A 17,499-nucleotide genomic window follows, 5' to 3' on the forward strand; every position below is an offset into this window, starting at 1 on the left:
CTATTCCAGTGTTTGACCACCCTCTCAGTAAAGAAATGCTTCTGAATGTCCATTTTGAACCTCCCCTCGTATTAATAAAACAATAAAGCATAGGAGGCAGAGAGAGAAAGAGAGAGGGATAACCTGGAAAGAAAGTGATCATGTTAAAACCAGTCCTCACAGCCAGATTAACTTCCATCTTCTCTTTAACTTAGCAGTATCTGGGAACATAAAGCAATTCATTTTGATTCAGTGTGAGTTCTATCTGTTATTACCTATTAGTGAGACTGGTTTGAAGAGAAATGAACTGTACTTCATAAATATTTCACAATTACCTAAAAGGAAGTAAGTGGTTAACAGTGTGATCGTTTACACACGGCACGTGTTTTTCTAAAGGGTTAACTAGATGAACCTAGGCACATCTTTCTTTCTAGGAAAGATGTTTGGATTTAGGCAGTCATGCTCCACAGCTGGAAGGAATTACAGCCAGTGAACTCAAGCAAGCTCACACTACAATGCACAGGCTGCCTGCACACACCAGTTTTTAGGCCAGGAATTAAACCTTGCAGATCACTTTAGGTCAACTGCTCCAGACCTTCTCTGAATGCCCTTTGATTTACCAGATCTCTGGGCAGCAGGTCCAACCAGCCACTCCCCCAGTTCTCTACTGATTGCTGGTTTTATTGTGCAGTCATGAACTAGGAGTTCGGATTTTGCAGATATTACCTTCAGCAGATAACTTTTCCTAGGGCTTTTCAAGGCAACTGGCCAAGTCTGTTCCATCAGCACTGTCTGATTCGCTGGCCTCTATTTAAAAGGACATCTCAGGGAACACAAGCTGTAATTTTCATTTTCCCTCCTTCTCCAACGTGGATGCTAAAGCTATATAAATTTCACTAGACTCTTTCATAGTCCTCCCAAAGCTGAGTTACTAAGGTCTTGGTTTTCATATTATGTATTTTTCAGCTAGTGCAATTTTCACTCCAAATTCAGCCCAAAGATTACCAGATTCTGAAATGGTCACATTCCTCTGGATTGGACCAGCAAATAGACAAAGGTAGATACATAATCTCCATAGGATTTTTTTTTTAATTGTTCATTTTTGAGGCAGTTCTGTACTAATTACCTTTGACTTGAATGGAGCAATGCAAGATAACTGTATATGCCCACCACCTAGTCTATCACAATGTCAGGAAGAAGCACTCCTTGTTGTTGTCTCATTCCTATATTTCTTCATATATTTCGTAATTTCTTTGAATTTTTTTCCTTTTTTTCTTTCACTGGGTGTTTTGTTTTTTAATGGGAAAATTACTAATAGCCTGACAGAGTAAGACAAGAAATTTTGGAATAAACATGAAAAAACAAACCAAAACAAATCTTGTAAATGGCTTAGTTTCTGGGTGGGATTTTTGTTTGTTTGTTTATTTACATACAAAAGGGAAAAAAAAGGGTAAAGGCTTCATGGCACAATAGAACATGGATAAAGAATTGAGAATAAAGCCATTTCTGATTTTTTTAAAATGCAGTTTATGCTTTAAAGAAGATGAAATGTCATTTATGGGAGCTGAGAATGCAACACAGATTTTGAATATAGGACTTCAAAAAGATTATCATTGGCTCACTTTGAAAGCAGTGATTTTCAATTTTCTTAGCTTTGCAGACCACCAACATGTTTCCCATGGAAATGTAGAGTGTGAGTTCTATTGACCACCAGGCTGGTTATTTTTTTTTTGTTTTTTCTCGCAGTCCTTTCATGGTAAGACAGGGTGCTCTGAGGTAACACTGGATGTACAAGCTGAAATCTCAGTGCAAAAGTGCTGCATTCTTCTGTCCTGTTCTGTGGACATGTGCAAAGAAAACACCTATGATTGCATCACTGGGAGGCTGTGTAGTGGGTTCTAGACAAACATAATGGTAAAAAAAAGAGAAGAAGAAAAAAGGAAAAAAAAAACAGATGAAGGTTATGTTCCCTGCTTGATCATAAGGACCATGTGTGACCTCAACCACACCACTGTCATGTGCAACACAGACAAATGTATACGTGCAAAAATGTGCACTGGGGTGGGCAGAACTCTCACACCTCATGACATTGCTATGGGAATACACACAGGATGGATGGATAGGGGATTCCATGTTGCAGGAACTGGTCCTGTGCCAGCACAAGGGCACATCAATATAAGCCAAGGCTTGCCTGCTATGCTTGGTGGAGGGAACGATTCCAACAGAGCAGGAGGGATCCCCAAAACTACTTAGTTAAAGTAAACGTGCTGTGTAGTTAACCCCAGAAACAGCTGAATTTGGTGTCCCTTTGTTCTCCCTTTGCAGATAGAACAGGTTTCCAGCTGAGACCAGCTGCAGGACAGCTGTCTGCTCGGGACTTCCTTGGCAGCCTGGCATTTCGTGTCTTTCAGTGCACACAGTATATAAGGCATTTCTCTTCTCCTATGCATTCCCCAGAACCGTAAGTTTGATGCCCTGACATAATTCCATCCTTCTGAATGTGTTTGGGATCATTCTCTTGGGACTGGCCCTGGAGTTCCATCCAGTAGTCCAAAGAATAATACAATATGAGAATCTGGTAGCTGGAGATTTAGAAGGGGAAGTCATGCATGAGAGGGTGTGGTTCTCTGTCTCTCTTGCAAAGTTGTCTGGGGAAGGAAAAGACTGAAGAATATCTGGTTTAATCTTTTCATCCTGCCTTCAGTTACCATCTGCTGGGCTTTGATTTCCTGCTGTGAAACTCTCCCAGTAAGTGCTGGCCAGACAACAGCAATTACATTTCATGAGAAATTACCAGTTCACACAGATGCTTTTGTTGTATGCTGGGACCTTTCAAAACAGGGACCTTTCAGAGATGTTGTGACATAGAAGGTTAGTGCCCATGCCATCCCAAGGAGACAAAAGACAAGGTGGCAGGGGTCAGCTGGCTGCCTGTGGCAGGAGGGAATGCTCTGATCCTTGCAGAGCCAGGCCAGGAATGGAGGCAGCCACTGTGAAGCAGCACTCACACCAGCTCCCTTTGGGGTCTATTGGCTAAAGTCCTTCACAAGGAGTTCGTGAAGGGCAGGAAAGGAAGTCTTTAATAAACAAGAAGGTCACTTGTTTTCCAGAGACTGCTGCCATGAGTTGCTGGGTCATGTTCCCATGCTGGCTGACAAGGAGTTTGCCCAGTTCTCACAGGTAAGAACATTTTCTGCTGGCTCTTTAACCAACTGCACTGCATAGCAGGCCAAAGGTGCCTTAAATACATGCAGGTCACCATGAAATGCAGTTCTAAGACTGGGCTGTGCTTGAGTCATGACCTCTAGGCGTGGTGGGCTAGCAGTGGCCAGGGAGATGTTTCCTCCAAGACAGTGGTAGCACTGCTCCCTACAGACATGGTGTGAAAGCAAGGGCAGGCAGAGCTTCTGGGACTTCTCTGTGGGAGGCTGAGTCAGTCTGGAGAAGGATCTCTGTGGGGCTGGAGTCTGAGCTCTGCTGACCGAGCTGCTCCCCCGGCTTCCTGTCCTACACCACATGAACCTACACAGCACCAGCTGCTGAGTCTCCAAGCTCCACTGGTCTCTGGATGTGCATTCTTGTCTCACAAGAGACTTTGTGTCCATCACCATGTCATTTATCAGAGTTGTTTTTCCGTTTACAACTCACCAGATTCTCACAGCATTGCTCACACTGGTGAGGAGGCTCCAAAAAGCAAACAGAGCTTCTTTGTACAAGAAGGGGCTATTTAGCAAGAGCAGTCAGTGTCAGACCCAAATGAACTCAATGACCTCTCATAATTAGAGACTTCAGAACTATGAATGTTCCTCAAAACCACAGCAGAGGGAAGCAGATCTCATTGTCCAGGCTTATCAATCAGTGGCCAGTGTGGAAACTGGTGACAAGATCAGAGGGGTAATATGATGTAGGTCCCAACATGAAATAGGTCCCTGAAGAAATATCTTTAAAAGAAAATCAGTTCACCTCACATGTTGTGGTTTCTAGTTGTATCAGCTTGAATACATGCCAGTTACCTTTTTGATCATAAATATTGGTTATTAACAGAATCAGAAGAATAGTACTTCAAGTATCCTAGCCATCCATAATTTATTCTGGAAGAAACCTCTTCAGTTCAGTTCAATACTAGAATTTAAGACATATTAGAAATAAGAGATTACAGCAATTTCAAAGCTTCAATATTCTTCTTTTCCTATCAATAACACAGACTATCCAACATGAGATCACATTCAGTGAATTTTCACATTTCACTTTTCTGTTCCCACAAAGTGTTTTCACAGTTGAAATTCACTCCGTGAAGATTCTTTTTTCTCCATTCAATATGAGACGAGTAATGAAAATGCCCTAAATTTGTTTGTTTGTTGCATGATATGGCTCCTGGGATAGCAAAAAAGAGACATCTACAGATTCCTATTGTGAGAATAACATTTAACAGGGAGCACAGAGGAAATTAAACAGAGTCATCCCAGCACAGATCTGACCTGCTCATAAGGGCTGTCAGAAAAAGTGAGGGACAGAAAGGTAATGGCAAAGATGAAACCCACCTTTGCTGTCCTTCCCTCTCATGCCTCCCTGTAAATTTTTGCCTGGTATAGATAGTCCAGCATTAAGACAAGAGATGGTTAATGTTACACAGAGAACATTGAGGATTAAACACTCATCTAATGTGGCTCCCAGTGGTATGTAGCTGGGGGCCAGGGAGAGGTAGGCATCCTGGAAGCCATGGAAGGTCATTTTGGGTGACAAAAACAATGAATAGTTCATGCTATTCATGCTAGAAATGATGTGGCCCTCCCCCTTCCCCTCTTTCCCTCCCTTGGGCTGAATAATCACACTAGTGTAACACTGTCTGCTTGCTTACTTGCTTTAGGATATTGGACTGGCTTCTCTTGGATCATCTGAAGAGGAGATTGAGAAACTGGCCACAGTAAGTACAGATGGCAGTTTAATATTAGAGGCAAACCCCAAACGACTCACTGCATGTCCCTTGCTGTGCAGGGAAGGCTCTTTTTGTGTCTCAGATTGACTACAGAAATGGGAGCATCAGCAGGATTGTCTCTTCTCCTTCACAGATTAGGAAGGTGCTGGAGCAGGGACTGGATTCCCTCTGGGGGAGCACAGAATAGTGTGATTCCACCTGAGGAAATACTTACACTTCTTGGTTTTATAAGAATATATTGCTTAAGCTGAGTTTTTACAATTTCAGACACAGGATGGTCCCAACTGACATTCCAGATTCACCTAAAACACTAGATACCCAGTGTGATACCTGTATTTTCTCCTACACGAGGTGCAGAGAACCATCACAATTTGTCTCACCCCATATTCATTAACCTCATTAAATAGGTGAGCACTTAAAAGCAATTTGAGAGCAGGTACTGCCATTCAGTTCTGAGTCACTAGACTGTCTACAAATGTCAAAACGATTTGTTCAGCCCCTTACTGCCATCTTAACTTGTTCTGAAAGTCGTCTGGAGGCCAGGTGATTTTTTTTTCTGATAATGGCAGCCATTTACCAGTCTTGATGATTTTTTCAGAGGAGAAGAGGAGCCCTACCCTCACCGAGTGAGACTCATTTAGTACTGATAGTGAATGAGAGAACAATGTCACTCCTGAAGCTCCTTACCAGTCAGGAAGGAGGTTGTGGCTCACTTAAAATCCATCTGCACATATCCATCCTTGGGTTAGGACTAAGTAAGACTACCATCAAGTGCTGAATCCTTTGGAATTTCATCCAGGTCCTGGACTGGTGATGTGAGGAGATTATGATAGTGACAGTCCACATTTCTTTTCCCACTGTCTGGGTCTAGAGAGGCTAGAGTGAGATTAAGATCCAAGCCTTTGCTAGGGCTAAAAAATTATAAAACCCAGAGAGCCATTTTGCATCCTTCCCCAGGTCTTGATGGCTCTGGGTTAAGGCCTGTGGTTTATAAAGCATTCCTCTGCAAACACCTCTTCCTGATCCTGAACTGAATAGGCCTAGACAAGAGATAGGGTTAAGATCAGAAGAGTCTGTCCTGCAATGGGTCTCATGTCTCTTCTAGGGTTTGGAGAAGTGGAACAAGGGCACCTTTTTAAAGGGCTCCCTGCAGTTCAGGGTCTGGGAGAATACAGTTTTGTAGGTGCCATGCAAATATTCTGAACAGCAAATCTATTCTGGTTTAAAATCCCAATATTCAAATGTTTAATATTTATATACCTGTTTTAGGCTTACTGTTTGAGTTCCTTTTCTAAAAAGTAAAGATAGAGAAGAACCTGAACTGTATTTATTATCCTGACATGAAAATCTAACACAATTTCTGTGTTTATCTCTGGAAGTCCCTGTCATTCTCTGTTCTTCATAAAGAGAATTCTGGTAACTAGCTTAGAAGTTTCTTCAAAGAATCTCAAAATTGTTTGTTGCTATGGTCCAGAACATTTATTTGTAAGACGAAATTTGAAATGCCATTATTTCATTCTCTAAGCAGGTGGATCCATGCACCAGAGATGCCAATGTCCTTGTCATCCAGAGTGCCTCTAATACATTTTTTGTACTCTGTTAAAACAGTGAGAGCTTGAAAGAACCTCACTAACTAAAAGCCAAATACAGGATTATCTTCAGAAACACTAAAAAGAATTCCTCCTCCTCCCATATCTCATTCTGCAGCCAAAAAAACCTCCTGTTACATGAGAAGATACTCAGACTTTTCACTGTGAAATGATGGAATCAAGATTATTAACAGAATATAAACACTCAATTATTTGCTGAACTGTAGAGAAAGCAACTCAGGATCCTGCAAAAAGAAAGATCCTGGCATGTTGTTTCTTCAGAGATAAATTTGAAAGCTAAAACCAAGTCAATAAAATGAAAAGGTGTGTGAGGGAGGATGAGAGAAAGAAAGATAATGTACAAAAATGCCAAAATAGACAGAATAATATAGAGGGTCACATAGTTTTACAAATTATCTGCGGATCTTTAAGCAGGCTCCTGAAAATCCACACCTATGAAGCCAAGGTTTATCCCTGTGTATGAGGCAGCAAAGTGCTCTGTGTCTCTAAAGCAACCTTGAAGAGTTATGAGACAAAGCCATGTTCTTGCAATGCCTCATTTACCATGCTTTCCCTTAGCACACTGCCCATCCATCTTCTCTGGGCTGGGTCCAGGACTTGTCCTCCACTCTCCATTTCCTCAGATTTTATAGTAAGGAAAGCACTAAATGTTTGTCCCAGCCAGGAGTTACTTTTGTCCACCTGCTGTCCAGCAGGTAAAGGAAATATGGTCCTAAGTATGATTTTATCACAAGAAAAGCTCAGAGAAATGTATATTTTCTGCTGGAGCATGACTGAGATATAATTGGCACAATATAGAAAAAGGTGTTTTTCAGTTCTTCTGAATGAGATTACATGGACAAAGAAGGAGAGAAAATCCCTTTCAAGCACCTTTCCAAAGGTCTTGAACCCTCTGTCCGGATCTACCTGTCCTTCTGCGGACTGTGGGTGGAAATCTGTCACCTTCCACTGACTACGGTGAGGCTCTGGGCTAAGAAGTTGCAGGGTAATTTGTAACATCTTCTAAAGAGAGAAAAAGATATGACTTTATTTGCCTAGGTATTATCATTCAAAGTTTTGAATTTTTTTTTCTAAGTGGACAACAAGTTTTGAAAAAACAAATGCTATGTTTAGGATATGTTATATGCTGAGGGAAAAAAAATTCTTAAAATATGCAATAATAGAATTTGAAGATACAAAGATATTAAGGAATGAGGATAAAATAAAATTAAAGATGAGAAGCTTAAAAATTCCTGATTTTTTAAACTGCTTTTCACAAGTTGTTCTTATTCCCAGCTTTACTGGTTCACTGTGGAGTTTGGCCTCTGCAAGCAAAATGGATTGATCAAAGCTTACGGGGCAGGACTGCTTTCATCTTATGGGGAGCTGATGGTATGTGTCAAATGCATATTATTGAAATATTTCCATGATCCACTTTCCTGAACTCTGGTAAAAGCAAACTATGTTTTTCTACAAAAATTAATATGATTCAAAATTCAGATTTTTCTTTTACAAAGAAAGAATTCTCCCTTCACAGAAGCTACTGAGTAGGGGAAAAGCTACTGTGATACTGTACCTGTCTTTCATCTAAAGAGATGAAATGCAATGAAAGCAGCCATCCCATAAAATACTAGATATGTTTCTTCCTGCTTCTGCCAGTAGTAATGCAGCTGACTTTGACACAAAACTCATGTTCCTTTCTGAATCACTCACTAGAGGGCAATATTATGCCTATTATGAGCTTGGCTATTTTGTCCATGCCACTGATATTCTCACACATATAAACCAGAAAGGCACCAATTGACTGGACCAAATGAAGAGCAAAGAAACTGGAAATAGCATGGACATTGACAAAAAGAAATTGCTTTGTTATTTTTCATTCTAAATACATTTCAAAACTAATGTCAGCTCTAGTTTTACATAGATGAAAATCTGTGAACACAGGTTTCATACTCCCTTGCTTAGGCAGATTAGCTGTAGAAAGAGGACTTGTACACTTTTACAGAAAGTCCCCTCCTTTGACCAAACAGCTGATAGAACAGATATTAATTTCTCCTTAATTTTGAAGAACATTGATGCAGGTGATCACTTTTTAAATGCAAAAGCCCTAAACTGGTATCAGTAGGGCTCAAGTGCTTCAAGCTGTGCAGATATTGGATGATTTTTTTAAATTGGTAAGAGCCAAAGGAAAATAAATACCACTCTTTTCAAGCATTATCATAAACCAGAAACCTTTTTTTCTTTTTTCATGGGAGATATATTTTAAGCTTAAAACATAAACTCATAGCCTAACAGCCAGATACACGATACATTCACATAAAATTGTGGCTGAATTAGCATAGCTTGGACTCCCAGAACTGGAGATCGATGGGTTGTCAAGACAATAAACATGTTACAAAACTCTCCCAGTTGTGTACAGGTCAGCCCACCTCCCAGTCAATTGACAGGAGGGAAAAACAACATTTTGATGTTTCCCAAGGCTTTTCAAGTAGGAGTCCCCACAGAAGGGCAGATGAAATTAACACAGAGAAAGGGAGGAACCTTCCCAGATATCAACCTTCACTTTTACCACTTGCTGAGTTTAGCATTGTTTTTCCTCACAACACTTGCAATTTGGAGATTTTTGTGAGGTAACTCTGTGGAGAGCTTTCTCTCTTGATGAGCTGAAAGATCTGCATGTTCATTAGCCCTCTAGAGGAATAACCATAGCTTCCTTTCTACATAGCAGCCTATTCTCAGCCTGATTGTTCATCAGCTTCACACTATGTACTGCTGAAGCTACTGTTTATCTGGCAATCCTTCAGTACTTGCTATATTCACTGACAACAAGCAGGAAACATAAACTTGCTTTTAGTTACCCAGTAAAATACAGAAATGTCCAATCAAAGCAACATTTATTCTACTCTGCCTGGCTTAGTACCTTATGGTTTGAAATCAAATTCACTCACACATTAAACAGGGTACTAAAGGGCAGAGGTAATAATCCTGCTTATATTTATGTAGCTTTCATAACAATATGCACAGCAAAATCTATCTGCATGTGATTACCTCCTTTTTCTGTTTTACTCAAACAAAGGTAAAAATCTCATCAGAAATGCTCACTTTTGGTGTCTGGAGTTGAGTGCACCAGACCTGTGCTCTCTCTCCTCTATTTCCACCCTTTTCTTCCCCAGACACCAACAAGCTCTTCTGCTTTTGATTAAAACCCTAGACCAGGACTACTTGTGCATAAAACTATGCTATATAGAACAACAGAGTACAACTGCATCTCAAAGTCTCCACCTCTGAGGCTGACAGTGGAAGTCCTAACTGTCCTTGAGTTGATAAACGGCAACTTCTTTGTCATTAGTTTTATCATTGGTAATTGTTGGGTAAAGCTACTGGATAAACTTTTGATAAAGCTAGGTCTACCTCTGTGTTCATCCATCATATTACAAAATACATGCAGGGGTGATAGCATTTATATTCAACAGGTAATAAATAGGATTATCCCCCTTTCAGCATATTCATCTTGTATATAACACCTAAATCTGAACATGGGCAAGCAGTTAACCAGCAGTTTTGCTATGCACCCTGCAGAATCCCTTTGTGAGCTCTGCAAGTTCCTCACTGTGCACATTCTGGGGCATTGGCTTAGTGGTGCTGTGTGCTTCACCTTGAGCTCCTGAAACTTGGTGTACATAAGTTAATTACATCCATGAACTTAAGTGCTGACATTTCCTCCTTTAGCTGACTGATGTCATATCACAGATTTTTATTTAGAGCAAAACCAAAAAGTAGAAATATTTCTATTTATTCATTATAGTCTGCCTGAGCATCTGATTCTAACTTCAGTATAGTAACTGGCAGTGTGGCTAAAGTGGTGAGGTCCAATGCCTAAGCACCTTTTTAGCAAATTGCAAACCTGTACCAACTGCTTATTTTACAACTGAAGAGAGAAGATATGTGTAGTACCCTGCCTGTTTCACAAAAGGGAGTTTTTTTAGCAATAAAGCATTTTCTAGATAGATCTGTTAGGGAAGATGAAGACTGGAAGATAGTGAGGCTCATGATAGACTTCAGTTTATTGCTCTAGATAAGTTTTGTTGCTGCTTGGCAGAAAGCCATTATCCAACCTAACAATTATCTGCCAGTCTTCTCAATGGGCCCAGACACAAACTTCTGCATGGAGGTCCCAGACTTGATTCCCTGTCATTTAGCTGATCAACATATTTGGCACAGGCAGTGAAGTTTTGGTACTTTGTTGGCAGTGAATAGAACAAATACTGTAGGAATCTCACTGCAGGTCGTGTGTTGAAGGAGACACACTGCAGCAGACTGAGCAAAGGAGGTGTTTCCTTGTACCTGAAGGATTCTAGGCAGGAGTAGCAGAATGATTCAGTCACCAAGGAGGGAATAAGGGCATGAGTTACTAAGGTTAGATGCTGGGCTACAAGAGGATAACAACTAACCAGCGGGAGAGGCAAGCAGCAGTCATCCAGCTTATGTTATATGAGAACTTAGCATCAGCAAGAAGCCTGGGAACATCCCTGAACTGCAGCCTGGACTGACTGTCTGTGGGTGTGTGACTGTAACCAAGGGAACCACATCCTGACTATGAAATCTTCAAAACATTTCTCTTTTCTCCACAGCACCCACTCTTACCAGTTTGAACTCAGCTTCAGGTATATCTTTTCTGTGGATGAGTTGATCCTGCCCAAACTCAGGGCATAATTTGTGGGAAAGGCAGAGGATGAGAAGTAGAGCTAGACACACTCTGCATGAGTCTTTCACTTGAATCCCTGTTATCTAACAAAGCATTTAGTAACAGCAGCTAGGTATCAGAAGGACAACCATCCCCAAGTCTAAACTGTGCAGTTGTAATGGGTCTGACTGCTGGCCAAACTTGCCTCCTCTGAACTGTAAGAATTCCTCCCCAAAAGCTCTCAGTATTGCACTGTTTATTTCACTATATTCTGTCAGCTGTTCTACATTATCCCAAATGCTTCTTCTGTTAACACTCAGCTGGACTCTGTCCTACATACTGTAAAATCTTATGGCTCATACCACACTTCTGGCAACACTCAGTGCTACATATGCTTTTCTTGCAGCACACCCAGTACTTAACTTGTGGAGGCCTTTAAGGCCATCCGGTTTCGAGCTGAACTTCCACTGAAATCAATGGGATTTCAGTTCTGCTTTAACATTGACAGTATAGTGGGACCCCTGTCAGGTTTTGAGTTACTGAAATCTTTTCCCATTAGTTCCCCAGAGCTTCTAGGATTCTAAGAGCAGCATATATTTGTGTATACCAACCATCTTAGATTGTATGAGTGCTATCCAAGGTTTACTCTTCAATTACACACTGGAAATGAAGAGCAAGAAAAACACCATCTTTTCTATATTCTTGGGGGTTTTTGGATTTTGGTTTTTTGGGTTTTTTTGGTTTGGTTTTTTTTTTTTTTTTTAAGCCTGGTATTTATTTCTGAACCAGTTCATTGAAATGTCTAAATATATGCTTAGGAGTACTGTCTGAATTTTTCTAGCTAGCAGATTGAACTGAAAGTCTTGAGCAGCATCACCCACCCATACCAGTTATTTACAAGTAGTACCCTGAGAGTTGACATTTGGATTATAAAATGGTGAAGGGAGTCCTCGAAGACTGAGGAAGAAGAAAGAAAGGGAAAGAGGCAGATCTCAGAGAAGGGTGGGTATTAAAAGAGTGTCCCTAGGTGAATGGGGTCCTCTATCCAGTCTGAAGGTGGAAAAAATTGTTTCATCCTTGACAGGATGAGCTTCTTTTTCCTTTTGGTTTGTACCCAGGACACTTCACCAGCCTGGCCAGCTGGAGGCCTAACCAGGCACATTCGTGATGCAGTTCAAATGTCACTGAAGCTGAGCTAGGTTTAAAGTACCTCACTTGGGTTTCAGGGGCAGAAAACCTGTTTGGGAACTCAGAGCTGCCTTCCCAGGATTCTGTGCAAATGCCAAGCTGGTGGCTGATTTAAAACACGCTTCCAGTATATGTAAACAAATGATATAGATGTACCTATGGACTGCAATGTGGACAGAAGTGGCTTCTGTAAGCCTCCTGATTGCTGGGGGGACAATGTAAAAGAACTGGAGAAGAACATATGCTAGAAACTCTGTGGGTTCAAAATTACAAATGTACACTTGCAGTAGAGTGTTTATTTACGTCATGGATTTCAGGGAAGATTTTAGGCTGCTATACTGGCCTGAGAGCTGTGCATAAAATACCAGAAGCATTCTGTCTTCTGTTCTTCATTGCAGCAGGAAGAATGAAATTTGTGACATGGGCTAGGGGACTCTAAAGTAATGCTAGACAGGACTGTGAAACTTCTGTGATACTATTTGAAAGAAAGCAGCATGATATCTTTTTCTTCTGGATATTTCAATTTTAGGAGGTAGCATGGACTTTACCCCTCCCTGTCTGAGAATATGACTATGCTATCCAGTTGTACATCACTAATACAGAAAAAAAAATATATATATTTTTTAATCTTAAAAAAAAGTCATTTGGTTTATTAATTGCTAGTTATGAAAATCAGCTCTTAGCTATGAAAGAACAGGACTTTCTATTACCCTTAACTATTCCCCAAAGAGAATTTCCCAGGCCAGCAGGGACTAATTCTTTCTCTGTTCATTCACCTGCTCTAACCGGTGCTGTTTCTGCTACAAAGTATGCTTTGTCAAACAAGCCTGAGCACAAGCCTTTTGATCCAGAAGTGACTGCAGTTCACCCCTATCAGGATCAAGCCTTCCAGCCTGTCTATTTCATAGCAGAAAATCTGGAAGATGCCAAGGTCAAGCTTCAGTAAGTAAAGTGTTTGTGGGTATTTTCATTGAGGGGGCACACTGGGTTAATTCTTAATCTCAAATACATCTATTACTATTGCAACATCCATGCCAGGCTGTCTCGCTGCATCTGCATAGTGGCTTTTGTACAACAAAGTTAAGCACGAGCTTGTTTATCTCAGAAAGGGTTCACAGAAATTCAGGATTTATTTTTGCTATGCCCTATCCCACGTGTCATCTTAACAATGCTTCATTTTAGCACCTTCTGAAGTAAATTCTGTAACTGAACTGTGAGTGTGCAATCTCACCCTATGTGCTAGTCCATACAAACAGGAGATCGTAAAGAGCTCATTTACCCAAGGCTACATGGAAATTTCATAGCAGTCGCTGGAATTAATGCGGATCAGCAGGGGGCATAAAAACCAGATTGCCTTTCTCTTCTGATTATATCTGCAGAAGAATCCAGAATCAGCATTCATGGGCAATCTAATTTCCACAAAGTAGCTAGCTGTCTGCAACCTAAATAACATTATTTCAAATTAGCTTGAGGTGTTTATAAACACATTTCCTTAACTGTGTGATGTCCAGTAAGGATTTTTTTTTCTTTTTTGATTTTTTTTTTTTTTTTTGAGTAAGCAGGGTTGAAATTCTGGCCTTCATCTCCAACAGCTAGAACAATATGACCATTTCTGGCTGGAGGCAGGATGTTGGTTGTAGAGAGAGCTACTGGGGAGCATGTAGGAGCTGAAATGAGGAATTTATTAGAGGAAGAGAACCTGAGCCAGACTCCTTCCCTACTCTCCCTGCCTCTTCCCCAGAAGCACTGTCTGCTGGGCTATAGCTGTGGCTAATTAGGCTCCTCATCTTAAATCTGAATGTTCACATTAAATTTTTAATATGTGTAAAAACATGGATGAGAACTCACTGGCAGAAGAGAGAGGACTTGCAAAGAATTTGACTCAGGCAAACCTGCAAAGAACGTATGAGGACAAGGAATACACCACTCTCAGGCATGAAACTTTTTCATACATTTTTTCAAGACATTTGCACAGCCAAGGCTGCTCAAAATAACTGAAGGCACAAGAATCTGTCAGCACGGAAAACATAAGGCAACATCAGTAGAGGGGGTTCCTACCAGCGTGCACTTAATGGAAATATTGTCGAAAATGGCAAGCAATCATGTTTTTTTTCTTTTAATAGAGACAGAAAAATAGCCCAGGATGCCTAGTATCAACAGGTTTTTAGAATATTACACAGAAAGAGCTGCTCCAGGTTATTTCTTGGAAGTGAAGGCGGCAGACATGCTGTGCTCCTGCATTCCTCAGCTTGTGGTTGTAATAACTCTGAATTGTGTGAATGCAGAGCTGTGAGAGCACAGACAGGTCTCAGCCAGCCAGGCTCAGATGAGGCACTGCAGATCTTTGGGGCTGCTAGAGGTTCAGCCGTGGGCAGGATGTGCTGCACCAGGCAAACCTCAGGAGAAGCAGTGAGGAGAGATCACAGCATTCTCTGCTCCCCAGTAAGGCCATGTCTACACCCTGAGGAATGATGTCCTGCATGTCTTGCACTTAAGGAAATGCCTTTTGAACTAGAAGCTCTGTCCTGTCTCCCCACAGGAACTACACAATGAAGATCAAGAAGCCTTTTGCTCTGCACTATGACCCCTTCACCAGCAGCATAGAGGTTTTGAACACACCACAGAAAATCAAGAGGACACTCCACCAGATAAAAGAGGAACTGAGAAAGTTCTGCTTGGCTCTTGAAAACCTCTCTTAAAACCACAGCAGTACATCTCACCTCTCACTGAGATACTTGTAGGTGGTGCTAGTGCTTGAAGGCTTAGTGATGAAGTTGTACTCACAGGCAGAAACCCTAAATGCATGAACTAGCTTAGTTCAGGTAATCTTTTCACCATAATTTAGACTGCTGACTTAGATGAAATAATGAGCTTCTGCTTAGAATGTTCCAATGACAAACAAGACTTACTCCAATTTTTGGTAGGTGGTATGAGCTACATCTCTTTGTAGCACACTTATGTGTTATGTGACTCTTACAGGTTATTTTTCTTTCTTTGCCACCTTTTCAAGTTATCTGTCACAAAATAGCATGGTAACTTTTCATCCACACAGCTTTGTACTTGGTGTCTCAATGGCACAATCACAACATCTGGCTACAGTGAGCAGTCCTTGCAGCTGACTCCTTGTTGCTAGCAATTAGCATCAGCTATTGCCCACAAACTATGAATGGACCCCTAAAAACATGTAAATGAAATAGTTTGTTAGAGGAGCTCTTCTGCTCACTATTTATTTTTAAGTACTCATTCAGTAGCCTTGAAATACAACAAAATGATTTCTCATCATATTTAAGATCACAGAATATTTGTATCTTCATTGAAAGAAAAGGCAGAAAATAAAAGCTCCAAGGTACTCTGGCTCTGTCACATACAAGGATGTTTAATTTGAATGGGAAATTAAACTTCCAGGAAGGAAATTCTTGTGTAAGGAAAGGTTTGTAAAAAGCCGTTTAGCAAATAGGCTTCCATTGCTTTTTTTCATGAAATTCAGATTCCCCTGGATACTATTAGAAATCTTTGCCTCTTTTTGATGTCATGATGATTATAATAGTGATCAAAAGGCCAAATTTATGGAACACCTAGTGGAAAATCTAAGATCAACCACTAGCAGCTGTATAGCCTTATTATGGAAAAAATATCTGGTATGTTCTGCAATTTGTCTCCCTCTCCAGATCCTGAGATGTGCCTGAAATTTATTTATGTTCCACAGGTCATGTTTCCCAGAATCAGTCTTATTATTGCCTATTCCAGACTTTCATGTTGTTTGTGTCCCCTTCCTTCCTCTACAATGTACAAATAGAGGATAGTTCAGGAAAATAATATGATGCACCAGACAAGAAGGGTTCCCTCTCCTCTTAGCAGCAGTGCAAGCAGATGTGGTCGATGCAGGTTACAGGCATGGCATAAGTCAGGAAAATGTGGATCTCATGGCTCAAAATGGGTGATAATTATCAACAAATGTAAAGGTAAATTTATCCTGTGCCACTTAGAAGCTCTGCTTATTTATTCAAAATTGTATTTAGCACATGGCTGCTTTGTCCAGTGCTACCTACCACCTGCCAGTGTACAGGATCTGAGCTCTGAGGAAAATGTGAGTTGGTTTGGCTCTTGATGGAAAAGGATTTATCGGGAAATTAATTACCATCTCTGCCTGAACTCCTCGCTGTGGGATACAAACACGTACACAGACAGTCACCACAGAGGCTGTTATTTCATACAGACTTTACCTCCCTGTGATTTTTCCACTTGTCAGGCTCTATAGAAACTGTCTTATTGGAAGTTAATGGAATGCTGGTTCTTACAGCTTCGTATCTACAGCACTTCCAAAAATTTTCCCATGAGCAGCAATATTCAGGATCTGTGGATCTCCTGCAAGTGCTCCATTTTATTAAAATGTGGTGATGCCTGAAAATTTGGAAGTATCTTGGCAAAAATGGCTATGAGACCCCCTTCCTCTTAACAGCAGGAACATCCCAAGCTCCTTTTTTATTTTAATTTTTTAAAAAATTATACTCCAGGAGAACACTTGCATATCATAAACCATGTTTTGCTAGAAATTCAGCCAGGGACAGAGCTGAAGTGAGTTCCTTTGCTTCCAGTACATTTCTGCTGTGATGGAAGATGATCTCTCAGCATGCTTTTATGGGTTTAATTCTACTTATCCTGCTCATAAACAGACACACACAAATACCATTCCTCCTCAGAGCAATTTGTTTTCTTACATATTGTAATAATTTATCTGTCTGCTTCCTGCCAATTGGTGCATAGGCAAAAATATTTGATAGCTCACAACATATTGTTTTCAGAAGTATTATTTTCATCAATCAGTTCTTTTTCAGTGAAAATTGAATCATGTGCTCCAATTCTGTGTGTTTTCCTTTTCTTTCTTTTTAAGTGGAAGATAATGCCAGAGCGGAAGAGCTATCAAAATATTTTCTATAGACGGACTCTCTGGGCCATAGGGTCTTTTTCATGTATTCCCTCTGAAATGGTTCAATGTGGAATTTAGACTTGAGTTTGGCTATTACTCAGAACAGACCTATATTTGGAAGAAATGAGAGACCTGATGGATTTGTTTTGCCCAAGGCCTCACACTTTCTTTGGAGGGACTCCAGGCCCGCCCACAC

General features: G+C 40.7%; 1 protein-coding gene across 1 annotated transcript in view; it reads left to right on the top strand.

The window, feature by feature from the left end:
• The window catches only part of LOC106853603 (tyrosine 3-monooxygenase-like), a 28,869-nt gene extending 11,634 nt beyond the window's left edge, over positions 1–17,235 (top strand). Inside the window, exons 6-11 of the mRNA XM_014876942.2 lie at positions 2,305–2,440; positions 3,090–3,159; positions 4,847–4,903; positions 7,801–7,896; positions 13,185–13,318; positions 14,916–17,235. Of these exons, the coding sequence (XP_014732428.2) occupies positions 2,305–2,440; positions 3,090–3,159; positions 4,847–4,903; positions 7,801–7,896; positions 13,185–13,318; positions 14,916–15,075 (653 nt within the window). The 3' untranslated portion in view covers positions 15,076–17,235. The remainder of the gene's footprint in view (positions 1–2,304; positions 2,441–3,089; positions 3,160–4,846; positions 4,904–7,800; positions 7,897–13,184; positions 13,319–14,915) is intronic.
• The last annotated feature ends 264 nt before the right edge of the window (positions 17,236–17,499 follow it).

This window comes from Sturnus vulgaris, chromosome 5, assembly GCF_052056855.1.
Source record: "Sturnus vulgaris isolate bStuVul1 chromosome 5, bStuVul1.hap1, whole genome shotgun sequence".
Classification (NCBI taxonomy): Eukaryota; Metazoa; Chordata; class Aves; order Passeriformes; family Sturnidae; genus Sturnus; species Sturnus vulgaris.